This window comes from Drosophila gunungcola (assembly GCF_025200985.1).
Source record: "Drosophila gunungcola strain Sukarami chromosome 3L unlocalized genomic scaffold, Dgunungcola_SK_2 000009F, whole genome shotgun sequence".
Lineage (NCBI taxonomy): Eukaryota > Metazoa > Arthropoda > Insecta > Diptera > Drosophilidae > Drosophila > Drosophila gunungcola.
The window spans coordinates 963,338-978,523 of record NW_026453181.1 but is presented as its reverse complement, the minus strand read 5'-3'; the positions used below and the strand labels follow the sequence as shown (position 1 = coordinate 978,523).

Sequence of the window (15,186 nt, the reverse complement as noted above, 5' to 3'; positions counted from 1 at the left end):
TCAATATGGTCTAAAACTTGCTTTCCACTCCACTTTATTTAAATCGAGTGCAAATGTCTATTAAAATATGAACGCTTTTATGCACACCATTGAGCTCTGACATCTTAAATATTTATAGACCTTTTTTCCAATCCTCATGAAAATCAATAAAGAGGATGGAAGACGCAGAGGGCAAAAAAAAACATCCTGATCAGAGCAAACATTATTGAAAAAAAAAAATTACAAATTAATGCGTGAATTTTGTATGCAAATTAAAATTAAATACGCGCCACGTCACGCATTATGCCATCGCATTTAAGGTAAACGAAATGGCGAATTGTGGGGAAACTACGGGGGAGTCAGAGTTATGCATATGTACATACGTAGAGCTATAAATACAGGGCCATAAAAGTGAGACGAAGTAAGGCATCGGCTATTAAACAATCATCACGGCTCCCAGATATGAGTAATAAAAAACAAAAACAAATAAAATACACCAATTAATAAATTGTTTTCGTTGCGTACAATAACAAAATGATGTGAGTAGCAAATGGCATGTAGGACCAGAAACTATATTGCATAGCAAATCTGCTTGCGGGACAACGGGTGGCATACAACAAATTAATTATTAAAACATTTGCCTGGACAAATTAACTAACAAATCGGGGACATTGCGCATTGTGTGCGCTTTAATCAAGGCAATGTTTTTATAGCAATTATCCAGCACAAACACCAGGAGGCGGGCAATTTTTGAAATGAAATAATTCCAGAGGTTAAACTGAAAAAAGCATAGAAATATAGATGTTTATTGACTCATAAGCGATGTTAGTCTTCATTCCAATTCGGTTGCAATGTTTCTTATGTTTCGATTTTGAGTAGCTTTAATTTTCACTGGCGAATATTTAAAAGATTAATAAAGGCTGAAGTCGTTCAATAAATGTATTTAAATAGCCATAAATTTCAGGTGTCTTTATAAACTCCATAGCCACAATGACCCAACAAACATATTGTTTTCCATTGAAATGGAGCCCCTTTATTTCAGGCAGTGATTCACAGCAGCCGAAGTAGTCAAGATAAAGCGGCATTAAACAAAGAGATAGAAAAACCGACACTAAATAGCTGCTTATTTATTTAATAACAGTCAACAGCCATTAAAAACTATTATTCAACCACATTACCCGCCAACAACAATCCAGTAAAGGCTGTCACGCAAATCCGCAGCGTCGTTGTTGTTTCTTGGGTTGACTTTAGGTGCGATGCGCTGCTTGGCTTGCCACTTGAGAGGAGTAAGCCAGAAGATTGGGAAGCTGGTAAGACTCCGACCCCCGAGCACGTGTTGAGCTGGCAAAGCTGTCATTTATCTTTTTAGCCGTACTCCCCCAGAAGGCGACAGAAAAAAGCTGATTTGCAGCTTTAGACTTGCCCAGGCATCGATATAATTATAAATTTGGTCGTCGTTGAATAATATTTTTAATACCACAAGCAATTGAAAGGCAGAGACAGGTGCAGATAGGACGACAAGCCAGTGCAACGAGGTGTAGGGAAGGGGCTTTTTACATGATGTGTAGTTGAAAATTGGCAATAAGGCCAGAAATATGTTTAGACGCGACAGTTTATGGCAGATATAGCAGGCAAATAGACAAAGCAAGCAAAATTAAGCCAAATTGGAGTGGGGTAGTGCTGGGGAAGTGTCTTCCTAGCAGAGATAGATAGATAGATATTCCTACCTGGTGCGGGATCCCTCCGCAGATCACGAATCTCTTGAATAATTGCGCACTTTTTGGCTTTTACACAGTATAGCTGCGAGAAAGGCGTTTGTATAGGAATAAATATTGTGTAAATGCAAATTCTGCACATTTTCTGAGATTTTCTTTTTCTTGCCAACGCAAGGATTCGGGCAATAAATTCCCAAGACACTTTTGTACGGCGCCGACAGACTAAGGCTGTCGTTTGTTGTTGGTCTTTTGATCGATAGTTATAGATTAGCATGATTTATGCGATTTTTTCAACAGCCGCGCAGATGTGAATAAATTTGAAGCGCAATGCAAATCAAGTGGCGAGCGGGAAAGAAAAAAACGACAGCGGCAAGTAAACAGCGAACCTATTGTCAACTGAGTTGGCATAAAATTGCATCAAACACAAATCTCGACATCCGTATCGATAAAGTTTAATTGTCTTCAAATAGCGGCGACCACGTAAGTTATAGAAAAGCTTCCTAGCTAAACAAAATTAATTAAACAAAAAATTTCTGCTTCCTTACACTTATATAATTTGTTTTAAAGAAGCTTTTCATCTGTTACGTGGTAAATCAGTTCAATTTAAAATACAAATACCAATTTTAGAAGTATACTACATTTTATATCCTTGCAAAGTGTAGTCAAAAGTCTATCCATAGAAACTTTTAAAACTTGAATCTAGATAGCAGAACAGACATATTTTATCTTTATTTGACTGAAATTTTAATACCCTGGTACAATGGTATAAAAATGTCCACGTCAAGTTCAATTGAATAATAATAAATATAGCGTAAAAGTAATTCAATTGTGATTAATCCGTACCGTTAATCCACAAATCCACAAGTCAATTATAATTGCAATTATTTATTAATGAAAAATGATATATAAAATATGAGATTTAGTATCCAATCCATACAGTCGACGACACACAACAAGGTCATCGCCAGAGCCAAAGCTGCCATTGTTGAGCAGTATTTTTGATATTTTCTTGCGTCTCTAATTAACTTTGGGATATTAGTTTCATGCAGAAAGTCGCATTCGGTGCCTGGGTCTGAGTCTGAGTCAGAGTCAGAGACACAGTTGCAGCCGCGTCCAAAGTCGTGATGCAGTTAATTAATTTATGAAAAACGAAAACAGAAACGCGAGGAAAAAATAAACAAATTAGCCATGCGATCGAGCGACAAAGGGTGCAAGAAAAAACACATTTTCCTTTTGTTTTGAGCCCGGGCTGTTGGGTTTTTTGGTTTTTCTTTTCACCTTTTTATTTCTTGGCAGCCATTCGCAAATTGCATAGAAAAGAAAACGTAATGTGGGTTGCTCTCTCGCCTAGAATTGTCAGGGCAGTAGACAGAGATATTTGTTGCAGTTGTTCTTATTTTTGAATCATGCATTTTTAATTAGTGAAATTGCACGACGCCGACGACGGCACCTTTATGCGAATTTTCATCACAGTCTGCCAGATTTCCCAAGCACTTGTCTAATTTTAATTAACTATTTTTCGAAGCGTCCGACTTTAGGGCATGGTTATGTAATGGATTCGTTGGGGGTAGAAATGGACTAAACTCAACAGTTGTGTTGACGTTTCTATGGTTTATTAGTTGGTATTTATTATAATGTTTTTAATGTTTTCCAATTCAATTACTTAAACTAAGGGATGCCCTCCAAAGCGCGTTTCGGTCGCCCTTCGCCTGCAGGAGACATTTCTCATTCGTCCGTGCGTTGTTTTCGTTATTTAATCAAATTAAAAATATGCCACTTGCTGCGTGCTGGCATGGCCCTGTACTGCATCTGGTCCTGGCAAATTGTAAATAATTTAATTGTACAATTTTTTTGCGTTTCGCCTGCCAGCGGCAGCAGCAGCAACAACACAACGGCTAAAAATCCGATATAAAAAGTTTGCAGGGCGACAAATGCACTGCATGATTTATTGGATGGGGCAGCGGAGGGGCGGAACATGTGTGCCACAGCAGGCCATGTGTGGACTGCACACCCCCCGCCCCCTGTGTCACATTGCATTTTCCAACGTTTGTGGCCAGTTTTTCTTGCATTTTTCCTTGCCGCACAGCTCCCATAAATGGTTCTCACGGTTTTGCAATTGCTGTCAGAGATTTTTTGCTGCTGATGGTGTTGTTAGTGTGGCTGCTGTTTTCTTTGTTGCTGCAATTCACTTATTTTTATACAATTTCCAAAGCCGCCACACATTAAAAACAAAATCCGCAAAGATCACAAAAGGGGAAAAACATGAAACAAGTCATGCTACTCGAACTTTTTTTTTTTTTGGTTATGGTCTGAGCTAAAGCCATAACCGCGATTGTTTTCTTTTCTCATTTCTCCGTCTTTTTACTGTCTGCTCCACTAACATCAAAAACTCTTTTTCCTCAACTCCCTTATTCAACTGCTTTTATTGTGGCCCACAATTAGCGTTGTCCATTCTTTGGACTTCAACTTTAATGTGTTTTCAGTTATTGTTTGTTTTTTTTTCTCCATTGGCCATTGTTATTGCCATAATCTTCATAGCAAGCCGTGTTTCGTCTTATAGTGATAAATGGAACTAGTCATATTTTACGCTTGGCTTGATATGGTGTGGGAAAATACCAAGAGATATGTACAGATAATTAAGGATGAGTTTGCTGATCTATATTCATGATTATGCAACCAAATCACTAGCCTAGAACAATTCTTTAACTCGAAAACTAAAACTGTTTCATAACTTGCGGGTGTCAGCATTCAGAGCTAGTAATGCAAGAGTATTTTGGGTTGTTGATGTAAATTCATGATGTATTCAATGTCAGTCATGTCCGTCAATTCTTCCGTTTCTACGCAAACTAGTCCCTCAGTTTTAAAGCTATGTATATCGATGACTTGTTCCGGAAACTCTTATTTATATTGCAGGTAGTATATATGTCCGAACAGCCCGGATCTTGAAATATTTTTCATCCAAGCTTTATTTAACAATTTTAAAATCCTATTCACCCTTTTTACCATCACAGTTTGGACATTGTTATTTCAAGGCATATATTCACCAAAGGCCGACCGATTCGCAATAATCCCTTGTGAAAAACAAAAGAAAATCAATAACAACCGAACAATCAAAACTTATTTCCTGACCACAGAACGGAATGTTGGCATTCTGAAACGTCTCCCTACATGTCAACTTTTCCTATGCATATTTTATGCAAGCAATCCAAACCGAACCGGGCTGAGCCCAACAAGCTGTGGACCAAACCCAAAACATTCAACAAAAGGCAGTCAAAAATGTTCCATCTGGACCGCAAAGTGTTTTTTGCATACGAAAATCGCACGCATGTGGAAATCGGAAAATGCGAAAATGCCAAATGCCAAATGCGATTGTTCATTGTTGCAGGAGTTGTGTGGAGGAATGCTGTGAATTTAATTGTCGGCGTTCAGAACAGCAGGGGATTGGCGGGGCAAAAGTGCGCAAAAGCCAAATCAATGCAATCAAGTGAAAGTCCCGAATTTCCCACTTTCCACTGTAATGAAACGGCGGGGGAGCAGAGGGGATGAAGCTATGCCAGGCAGATCCGATTTATGCAAATTGCGCAAACTTCTGAACGGAACTGGCTCGCAATCGCAACAACATAATTGAATGAAAGCAGCGGGCGGGTGGAGGAATCTGGGCGGACCTTAGAGCGGCCTGTGGCCACATTATTAATGATGATGAGGCTGAGGCGCTGATGAGCAGCCATCAACCTGAATGGCTATGACGGTCACCACACCGAAAGTGCGTAGCCTCTGGGCCGCGCCACACTCAGATACCACTTACGCAGCTACAATTTATATCTGCTCAAGTCTGTGACAGCAAACTTGTCCTATAAATTACACTGGCCGGCGAAAAATTCGTCTATAAGTGCAGACAGGCGTAGAAACGCATCTAAGATGGGTTCGCTGCCGTCCAACGATAATTGCGCCAATAATTATGCCAATTCGCTCTGACATTTGTGTACAATAAATATCTACACAGCCAAATAAACGGGCCTGCATCCGATTCGCCCAAGAGTGGCCAGAATGCAACCAGCGCATAAAAATTCGGACAAAGACAGTGACAGAGGGGGGAGGTGGCCAGATTTCCCTCGCACATTGTTTTGCCCAGTTTGCATTTTGTCTGGCAAGCTGCCCGCACCGAGATATATTAGTTGGGTTTGGGTGCGCTCTTTTAGACGGCACAATGGATTGCTGCACTTTGGATTTGTGAAGGTTGTTCTATGCTTTATGGCCAGAAAATTGAATGGGTGCGAGTGGCAACATTTTAACATGACCAAATAAATTGTTCGAAATCTGAAATACGTAGAAATTAAGTTTGTAATTTGTTTGGTTATCTTTAAAGGAAAATGTCTGTTTACAAATAAAGTCTTAGGTTAAGTCATAAAATTCTGTAAATGCATATAATGTAGTTTAATGTTTTAAAAAAATTGGGCAGTATTCTGTTATTTAACAATTTGTGATTTATGGTGGATTAAAAAATTCATAGTAGCTTTAAGTGCAACTAAAGTTCAGTTTACTAGCTTACTTGAAGGTAAATACAAATTATGCCTTTTCTTTAAGCGCATCGGGCAATTATTTAAGTAAATATATAACGCAGCTTTTCTTTCATTAATTGATGAAAAAGATACATTTTAAAATGAACTGAAATATTGACTACCCGCGAAGTGGGGATCAAAAGCGTAAGGTAAAACAATTGATGGGCATGAGCAAAAGACTACTTTGCCATCCCCGCTTTGTAGCCCCTTCATTTCCGCTCTCCGCTTTAATTTTTCGCAACGGTTTTTATTTTGTTAAAAACTCAGTTACTGGCTGTGGCAGTGCTGATATTTACAATCAATTAAAACGCGTAAAACGCTCTGGCCGCAAATTTCATTACGTGCGCGACAGTTCCCGGCGACGACAGGCGACTGACTGCGAAAGGGAAATGTGTTCGCTTCGGGCTGGGTTTGGGTTTTCTGGTTGCCACTGTGGGTGATGAGGGGCGTGGCGCGTGTGAATGCTTTCTGTGGCAATTAAATATGCAAAAGTAGTTACACACACACGCGATGCCGATGCCGATGCCTCTCTTTGGTGTATGCTCCGGCATAATATCACTTAATATTTAATCAAATTTGAGCATCGTCGTTGACAGTGGCAGGCAAAAAACACGAAACTCGCTTAAAGTGTTTTCGATGTCCGCAAGTTGGTGGCCTTGGGCAAGATACATCTTAAGAGCATTTAAAAGTTACTTTGCAACATGTTTTCCAATGCTATAATGCTTAACATATTTTTCAAATTTTGTTTCTTTGCAGGAAGTTGGTAGTATTATTGGTAAAAAGGGTGAAATTGTCAACAGATTTCGTGAAGAGGTAAACATACACAGCTCCAAATCCTATAGAGATTCCCGCTTAACTTTATTATTCCTCCTCAGTCTGGTGCCAAAATCAACATTTCGGATGGCTCATGCCCGGAACGTATTGTGACTGTGTCTGGTACAACTAATGCAATCTTTTCGGCATTTACGCTCATTACAAAGAAGTTCGAAGAGGTATGTGTGCGGTACAACTAGCAAGTCCCTATAATAGAAGCCCCCAACCCAATCACCCGTTTCACATTACTAACTTCTGACCCGTTTCAGTGGTGCTCGCAGTTCAATGATGTAGGCAAAGTTGGCAAAACTCAAATACCCATTCGATTGATTGTGCCCGCCAGTCAATGTGGATCGTTAATTGGTAAGTGGGCTGTGCCTATCGAAAGTCATAAACACTAATGCTTTCTATTCAAACTCCGTGCAGGCAAGAGTGGTTCAAAGATCAAGGAAATTCGCCAGACCACGGGCTGCTCCATCCAAGTGGCCAGTGAAATGCTGCCCAATTCGACAGAGCGGGCGGTTACCTTGAGCGGCAGTGCCGAGCAGATTACCCAGTGCATCTATCAGATATGTCTTGTCATGTTGGAGGTGAGTCCGCTGCACATTATCCTGACAAACGACTCCAACTTAGAAGCACTACAATATATTTTGGCTAAGAAAGTGTTTGTTAACAGTGTTCAACTGCAAATTAATCAACTGAAGTTGGCCTAAAACAGTATTTGCATCTATTTACACAAAATAGTTTTTTTATAAACAATGAACGAACAAAAAAGTCACATTAATCGAATGTACAAACATCAGAACAAAATGACAAATTGCAATTTATTGTCTCTTATTTTACCATTAAAAATAATTAAGATGAATATTTATACACATTTTCAAAGTTTTTTGTAAGATAGCTGAAAATCTACTTCAGGCAAATAGTTGGCGAAGTTTGTTTGCATAACTTTTCATTTAGTACTTACTAATTGTTATTTCGGTCAACAGTCCCCGCCACGTGGTGCTACCATCCCGTACCGACCAAAACCGCAGGTTACTGGCCCCGTCATCCTGGCCAATGGACAGGCCTTCACCATTCAAGGAAACTACGCAGTGCCCACACAAGAGGTATGTAGGTGATCAGGCTGGCTGACTTTTTTAAGAAAACCAGGCTAAACGTGTTGTTAAGATCAGTGAACAGTGTTGTGTACTCTAATGCCAGCCACTGCAGCTATATCTCGCTCTGTCTCAATCCTAACCGATTCCACATAAGTCCAGCTAAACAATTTTGTATCTATTTGATTTTGCCCCGACCTAGTCCAACTATCTTTTTGGTTATTGCGCGTCTTCACTTTCTGTTTTTCCTCTTAATTTCTCTTCAGTTCTTGTCACTCTACTTCTCTGTCTATATTTCTCGACCTTGTGTTTCCGCCGATAATCCAGATCCACCTGCTCGTCTCTATAGAACCCGATTATAATTTGCGACACCGTCCACGAGTCCTTCCCCTCTTTCTCCGTAAACTCTTTAATTGGAGACCCCTGAAAGATGTCCAGAGGAGCACCCCCTACGATTTGTGACCCGTTTTTGACCCTTTTGACCCTTCTGAACCCTACCTCTCAATCTACTGTACTGATTACCGCTACCGATTCCGATACCGATACCGATTACCGCTCCCCATCGTCGTACCCATGAGATTCATCTATTTTCAAGTCCAAGTGGTGACCCCGATCAGTGAACTAATGTGTTAACAAACTTTACAGCCATCGAATCGACGATAACAATTAACGAAACAATTTTAAAATAAACTTTAAATATGTATTTTGTTTTGTTTTTAGTTTCTTTTGCACTCTCTTCTCTCAGGTTAAGAGCGTGTGGCTTCGAGGAGAGTGCGTGCGCGATCGGTATCTCTCTCAGTCTCTCCGGCATCTGTCTCTGTCTTGCTGCGAGAGTCTCCGGGAATCTCCGAGAATCTCCGAAAATCGAATCGGCAGCATCCTGAGGGGAGAATCGTTGGGCTCCACCTCAGAGAAAAGTGTTCAAGGCGTGGCGAGGCGAGGCGAGTGAGTTCGTGTGAAAGAAAGAAAGGCTCGCGGGGAGCTGGGGCTAGAACTCTCACTCTTCACTCTCTGCTCAGTCTCTCTGTGTCTCTAAGTTCTGTTCTGAAGAGGGCTCGCTGGCAGCGTGTGTGAAGAAGTATGTTCAAACTACACTAGTCCACCTCTCTCTCTCTCTCTCTCTCTCTCTCCAAACCCATCTACATACATACATATATCCGCCATATCTATCCAGCCCAAAAGTAAACTACTTTTTAATCAAATACCTCGACACACAACAAGATCCACAAAATATAAAACTCCTCTTTGAGCGCCAGTTAACTAACCGTATCGTATCAAATATTGAATAATTCGACACCCAAACCATATATATATACATTAACTTATTTGCCAAACTCCTGCGTTCTCTTGATATCTCTCTTGGTTTTTGTGTAGTACAGTCAATCATTGAAATTTAGTTTTCCGTACCAACGGATGTATCCAAATGACCAACATCAAGAGCAACACATCTGCAAAGTTCACAAAAGCAGTTGTTGACACATTTAGATGAGCTTCCACCAGAACAACAATGCAATTAGCATCTACAACAACAGCATACTGTTCCAATACCATCCTGCCCGAGCCCTCACATCTGACACACTCTTAATACTTTCTAGCCACTCCTCTATCCGCATCAATAAATATTGTTTATAACTCTGTTTAAAAGTCCCATACCAAAATTGAATTTTGTGCTCTACAGAACCACAGTCAATTGAAAACAACAGAAAAACAAACAGCAAACAAATTCTATTCAATCCAGTTCAATTCAGCCCACAGTCGGTACAGTCAGTCCAGTACAAGTACAAGTACAGTACAGCACAGCACGGTAAAGTTCAGTTCAGTTCTCCGACCTCCAGAGCCCCCCTCGCCAGCCATTGCCCCAACGAAAATTAAAAGTTTCTCAAAACTAAAAAAGACAAAGTTTTTGTTGTCGCATCAAATTCAATTAATGTCCATACAAAAATTTAATAAATCAAAAACTAGTTGTACCATCCATTTGCGATATATATCTCTCTCTCTGTCTCTCTCCCACCAATCGCTCTCTCACTCTCTCCTCCTGGTCCTGGTTATTGTCGGTGTTGGTTTACAATTCGTTAGCCTAATGCAGCGTGTAGTGTGTAAAACCCCAACAGTTGTCAACAATGGGTACAGTTTGGAGGGTTAACTTTTTAAGCTGCGGTAAAATGATTTTTTTTTTACACTGTAATCCCGATATTTGATTTTGATTTGCCATAGCAGTAAAGGAAGTCTGTTGGCAACTGTACCCCCACCTGCGCTTATTTGTCGGCATTAGTCCCACCTCTTTAGAGTCCTTCATGACGTTGTATGCCCCTGAAGCCTATGGTTCTATTGAGCCCTGAATCCACCCCACTCGAAGTAAGAGCCCCTTCTCTGTCCCTCCTTTTAGATGTCATCATTTGTTATTAGAGCACCATCTCCCGATATCATTTATACTTTGTTCTGCGTTGCAACATATCCCGTTGAGAATCCCCGCCCTCACACCAGAAACTTGCACACACGACTCGAAAGCTTTCTCCAAGAGTTTCTCTAGCGATACGTCTATATTTAAACATGTATCTGATAAGCTTACATCTCTCCATAGCAACTACAAAGTTAAGATCTTAATTAACTAGCTCTGAAAGACATTTATTTGTGGTATACAATTTTCGTTCTTCTACTTTTCTTTCTTCCTTGGTCACATTTTTTGAATCGCAAAATAAAAAAAAACACGAAAACAAAATTGTAACTCCACACACGCACACCAAACATACACAACCGTAATGATCAATCAATCAATCGAACATAGACCTGTCCAGTATTTCCACTTGCTCTGGCTACCGGCGGTCTACATGCTGGTATCTCAGGCTTGGCGGATCCTTTGTTAAAGGGGGCACATTTACAAGGAGCGATACCAGCACACCACCATCACCTACAGCAAATGCCCGATGTGAGTTTAAAGCTATCGATGCGATTCGGTTCAAGAACACGAACAATCTTACCAGACTCTTGAAAGAAACTGTATTCGTTTAACCAATATAATCAAACGCAACAAGACCCGAGAATCCACCTCCGCCAGGCAGAGCATGATGATGTACCGCCCCCCGACACCTGCCTGCACCACCAAGCACCTGTCAAAAAAACACTCAGAAAAATGATTAAAATTCGACATACAAAAGAATTTCTTAATTTTTATGCTGTGGGTATACAAGAGCTTAAACAACAATAACTTGCAAAAAAACAAAACTTCTTATTTTAAAGTTTGCCTGTTTGGCAAGAACAACCTAACAAACATTTGAACATTTGTAAAACAATAAATTAAACTATTTATTTAATTTATTACATCTGACCAAAGACGTTTACGATTAAGGAGCTACAACACTGTAGACGCTCATGTTTGAGTTCTTTTTCGAGATTTATTTTTGTAAGGGGATAAGCATTAGATAAAGGAAAGACAAAGATAAATTTCAAAACAAATCCAATTGTTTTTAGATGACGGAGTTCAGGAAGAAGCCATTTAAAAGTACAAAAAACTTAAACTTTATAATTGCTAAATAAAATAAAAAAAAAAAAGTTGGTAGAAATCAACTTAAAAGTGCTCAAACTTTTTAATTTGATTTTTAATTTCTTTATAAAACGTACAGTGCACGTTTTGTGTCGCTTTATTTAAGTATACTTAAAGTGTAAAGATGTGTACAAAAAAGACGCCCACAGCAAATAAACTTTAAATTAAAGAAAACAAATTTATAAAATTTGGCTTGTTCAAGAAGTGCAAACGAAAAAGAACGTTTTGGGCAAATTGTTGGTTTTTAACTTACCCAGACCTTTGATCGCCTAAAACCAACAATTTTCTTCTGAGTGTAGATAGTTGTGTTTGTATGTTGCTGTTGTAATTCTACCCTCCATAGTAACTTCCTCAGTAGCCCCCAGTTCCGGTTTTTGTAGCTTGTGTACCCAGTTTACTACCTTTGGCATTTCTTTTACGATCCCCCGTCGGCGCTACCGTTGGCCGCATTTCAATGACATTAGCATTGGGCCAACTGCAGCTCCCGGTCCAAGTCCAGGTCCCTGAAGTCGTTTGCCGCCACAAAGTCGGCGACCGAAGTCACACTGAAAATCAACCACAAGGGGACTTGGAATACGAGGACCAAGGCGAAACCCCTAACCCAGCCAAAAGGCATCAAAAAATGCACTTTATGATCCCCCTTCTCATTCCTCTCCAAAATTAAAGTTTTTCGTAGTTTTGGAAAATTGTTTCGACTTGTTTTCTTTCTATCTGTATCTGTGTTTTTGCCGTTTATGTGTTGTGTGCTTGGCAAAAAGTGTTTGTTAATATGCCAACACACACAAGTTTTTATGACAGTTTTCGCTAGATAATCCATTGTAGTTTCCCCCGCTGCGCCCCATTCTCTCTCTCTCTCTCTCTGTCACTGAACTTTTTATTGAGTTGCAATTCATTTTTGGGTCATAAAATATTTCCATAGCGCATGTTTTATTTGTTTCATTTGAAATTCGTATTGCATTTTGATAAATATTTCAGTTCTTGTTTCCTAAGCTCTCACACATACACACACACACACATATGCATCCCCCATCCAGACACACACTCACACACAGATGCATCTCTCCCACTCACACAGGCACACAGAAATAAAAGCACACAAAGCATTTCAATATTGTATGATTTATTTGAGATTTTCTCTATCCTTTTTTTGTGCGCTCCTTTCTAGTGAATAATCTATTCCCTGCCTCCGTTTCCCTTTCTCCTCTTCAGATGCATTCAGATGCAATTATTCAAAACGTATTTGCAAGTGTTGCATTTGATTTGATTAATTTATAAGCGCGTGCATAGCCGCCATTTTCTACCGAAAGGCATCCCCATTTGGAGTCCTAGTTTATGTGCACATGTGTGCGTGCGTGTCAGTGTGTGTATGTTATTTGCTGTAGGTGTTATTGGTGAAAAGATAAAAACATAAAAACTTCAGAATGCAGGAAGGAAGGTCCACCCAAACCAGATTAAGGAAAAAAACATATAAATGAAGTCATTTTCAGAATCATTAGCATACTTTTTGGAGTAAACTCAAGTTAAATCAAGTCATAAGTCCATTTGGAATTAGTTATATATATGAGAAGAACCCAAGAACCTTAGGTGTACCCTTGTACAACCTATTCAATGTGTCAACTTTCTCTCTACCTCTGTCCATCCATCTAATTGTGTCTGTACCTATATATTTTGTAAGCCAACTTGTAAATTGTGTAGATACATGTTGCTGTTTGTAAGTAAGACAGCGGGTAATCCAGATCCATACACATCAGCGTACACTGCACAAAAATACGTACACACACACACCCATTTGCCGAGCCGATGGCTCCCTGTACAAAGAAAAAAACACGACCCCCATTACAATCCACTCGATGGTGTATGTAAAAAGAGCTGAAGATCTTTTATTCCGTTTGCTTTTGCCTACTGCATTCTCTGTTCTTGTAACTATTTGTTTGATGCTTTTGCGTTTCTGTTTCTGTTCCTATTTCCGTTTCCGTTTCCGTTCCAACCCCTTCCCTTTTGTTATGTTCCATCTGCGTTACCTAATACTGGAAGTTGACGCGCGTTGTGTTGTGATCTTGTGATCTCTCCCCTCCCCCGAAAACAGACCCCGCCCCAAGATAAATAGATGATAATTAACCCAACTGTATACATACACAGACACCTTAACCCACGAAGCCCCTGAACCCCAAAGAAAATGGTGAAATCTAAACCTAATGTGTCTCTCCTCTTCCCGCTCTGCGAACAGGTGGCGAAGAACCCGCTGGCCAGTCTGGCTGCCTTGGGTCTGGCTGGGATGAATCCGGCCAGCACCGGGGGCATCAACCACACAGGTGAGTTGAGCGCTTCTGCGGCCAGATGCCAGACAGATTTCCAATCTAATCTAGGCTCTGCCCCAGCAGCCTTGGCTGCACTGGCTGGGTCGCAACTGCGTACAGCGAATCCCGCGAACCGAGCCCAGCAGCAGCAGCACGAGATGACCGTCTCGAACGACCTGATTGGCTGCATCATCGGCAAGGGCGGCACCAAGATAGCCGAGATCCGCCAGATCTCCGGCGCCATGATCCGGATCTCGAACTGCGAGGAGCGCGAGGGCGGCAACACCGACCGCACCATCACCATCAGCGGCAATCCGGACTCGGTGGCCCTGGCCCAATACTTAATCAATATGAGGTGAGTGCATCGATCTTGTCCTGCCTCTCATCAGCTATCTCTCTGTATGTGTAAACGTTTGTTTGTTGCGTGTCTTGTTGTCTAACATCAATTTTGTCGAATTGACTTGCTAATTGACAAAGAGAAGGTATAAGGAGGTCGTCGGTCGTAGGTCGTGGGTCGTGGGTCGTAGGTGAACTCTCAGTCGCGGAGTGGCGGTGCGTTCAAATGTCCACACCCGTCCAGACCAGGACGAGGCCCGGGGAGGTGGGTAGGTTGTGGGAGGGTCAGGGATTAACACGAATCCGTAGCCTAAGCCACACACATGTCCTAGCCTGTAAGTCGTAAGCCCGGCTAAGCCAAAACTAGCACCACAAATCGTATGATTTTCCACCCTCACACCCCTAGATCGTAGTTCACATCGAACGCTAGCCTAACCAATTGTTCTAGCTAATAGAAAACTATAAATATCTAACTGTATAAACCTAGCATCTAGTCTTACCAACCATGTATTATATAAAAGTTCAGCAGGCCCCGGCCGAATCCGAGGATGAGCAGGAGGCGGATGATTATGAGGATGAAGGGGCCAGCACCGAATTAATCTACGCATCGCACACTTTTCACACAACTGAAAATGACAATCAAAAAGAAAATAAAAAAAACTGGACCTGATCCAATTGGTACTTCAAACTGCAGTTCAACTACAAAACGATCCAAAAACCTCTCTTCCCGTCCAAATAAAAAAAAAACAAACAACAAAAAAAAAAAAAAACCGACCCAGCCGAATCCCACCACCTAGTTCATCCTCCAAATCAAACCAACTCTTTCGGTCCATGCCTCCCCATAAAAAG

The 15,186-nt window shown here is 40.8% G+C and overlaps 1 protein-coding gene across 23 annotated transcripts in view; it reads left to right on the top strand.

Annotated features, from left to right (window-relative positions):
• LOC128259785 (poly(rC)-binding protein 3) overlaps positions 1–15,186 on the top strand; it is a 99,775-nt gene that overhangs the window by 77,855 nt on the left and 6,734 nt on the right. For 4 of the 23 annotated variants that reach the window (XM_052992366.1, XM_052992350.1, XM_052992351.1 and 1 more), the window contains 7 exons: positions 7,010–7,066; positions 7,129–7,245; positions 7,336–7,429; positions 7,493–7,656; positions 8,056–8,175; positions 10,949–11,089; positions 13,932–14,356. In XM_052992366.1, the coding sequence (XP_052848326.1) occupies positions 7,010–7,066; positions 7,129–7,245; positions 7,336–7,429; positions 7,493–7,656; positions 8,056–8,175; positions 10,949–11,089; positions 13,932–14,356 (1,118 nt within the window). Of the gene's footprint in view, positions 1–7,009; positions 7,067–7,128; positions 7,246–7,335; positions 7,430–7,492; positions 7,657–8,055; positions 8,176–8,938; positions 9,242–10,948; positions 11,090–13,931; positions 14,357–15,186 lie in introns of those variants that run through there. The other 19 variants (XM_052992367.1, XM_052992353.1, XM_052992371.1 and 16 more) reach the window with 14 other exon arrangements.